A 349-nucleotide genomic window follows, 5' to 3' on the forward strand; every position below is an offset into this window, starting at 1 on the left:
CCATTGTCTTCACTCATATCCACTACAGTAAGCTGTTGCTGCTGCAGCGTTTGCTGCTGCAGCGGTTGCTGCTGCAACGGTTGCTGCTGCAGCGGTTTCTGCTGCAGCGGCTGCTGCTGCAACGGTTGCTGCTGCAACGGTTGCTGCTGCAACGGTTGCTGCTGCAGCGTTTGCTGCTGCAGCGGTTGCTGCTGCAGCGGTTGCTGCTGCAGCTTTTGCTGCTGCAGCGTTTGCTGCTCCAGCTGTTGCTGCTGCAGCTTTTGCTGCTGCAGCGGTTGCTGCTGCAGCGGTTGCTGCTGCGCCCGCAGCGGTTGCTGCTGAGGCTTCTGCTGCTGCTGTTGCCGCTGCA

General features: G+C 60.7%; 1 protein-coding gene across 1 annotated transcript in view; it reads right to left on the bottom strand.

The window, feature by feature from the left end:
* EMH_0096780 (uncharacterized protein) overlaps window positions 1–349 on the bottom strand; it is a gene marked incomplete at both ends in the record, with an annotated part of 967 nt that overhangs the window by 211 nt on the left and 407 nt on the right. The window contains one exon of the mRNA XM_013502447.1: window positions 1–344. Within this exon, the coding sequence (XP_013357901.1) occupies window positions 1–344 (344 nt within the window). The remainder of the gene's footprint in view (window positions 345–349) is intronic.

The sequence above is a fragment of the Eimeria mitis genome, genomic scaffold (genome assembly GCF_000499745.2).
Source record: "Eimeria mitis Houghton genomic scaffold, Emh_scaff9233, whole genome shotgun sequence".
NCBI lineage: Eukaryota > Apicomplexa > Conoidasida > Eucoccidiorida > Eimeriidae > Eimeria > Eimeria mitis.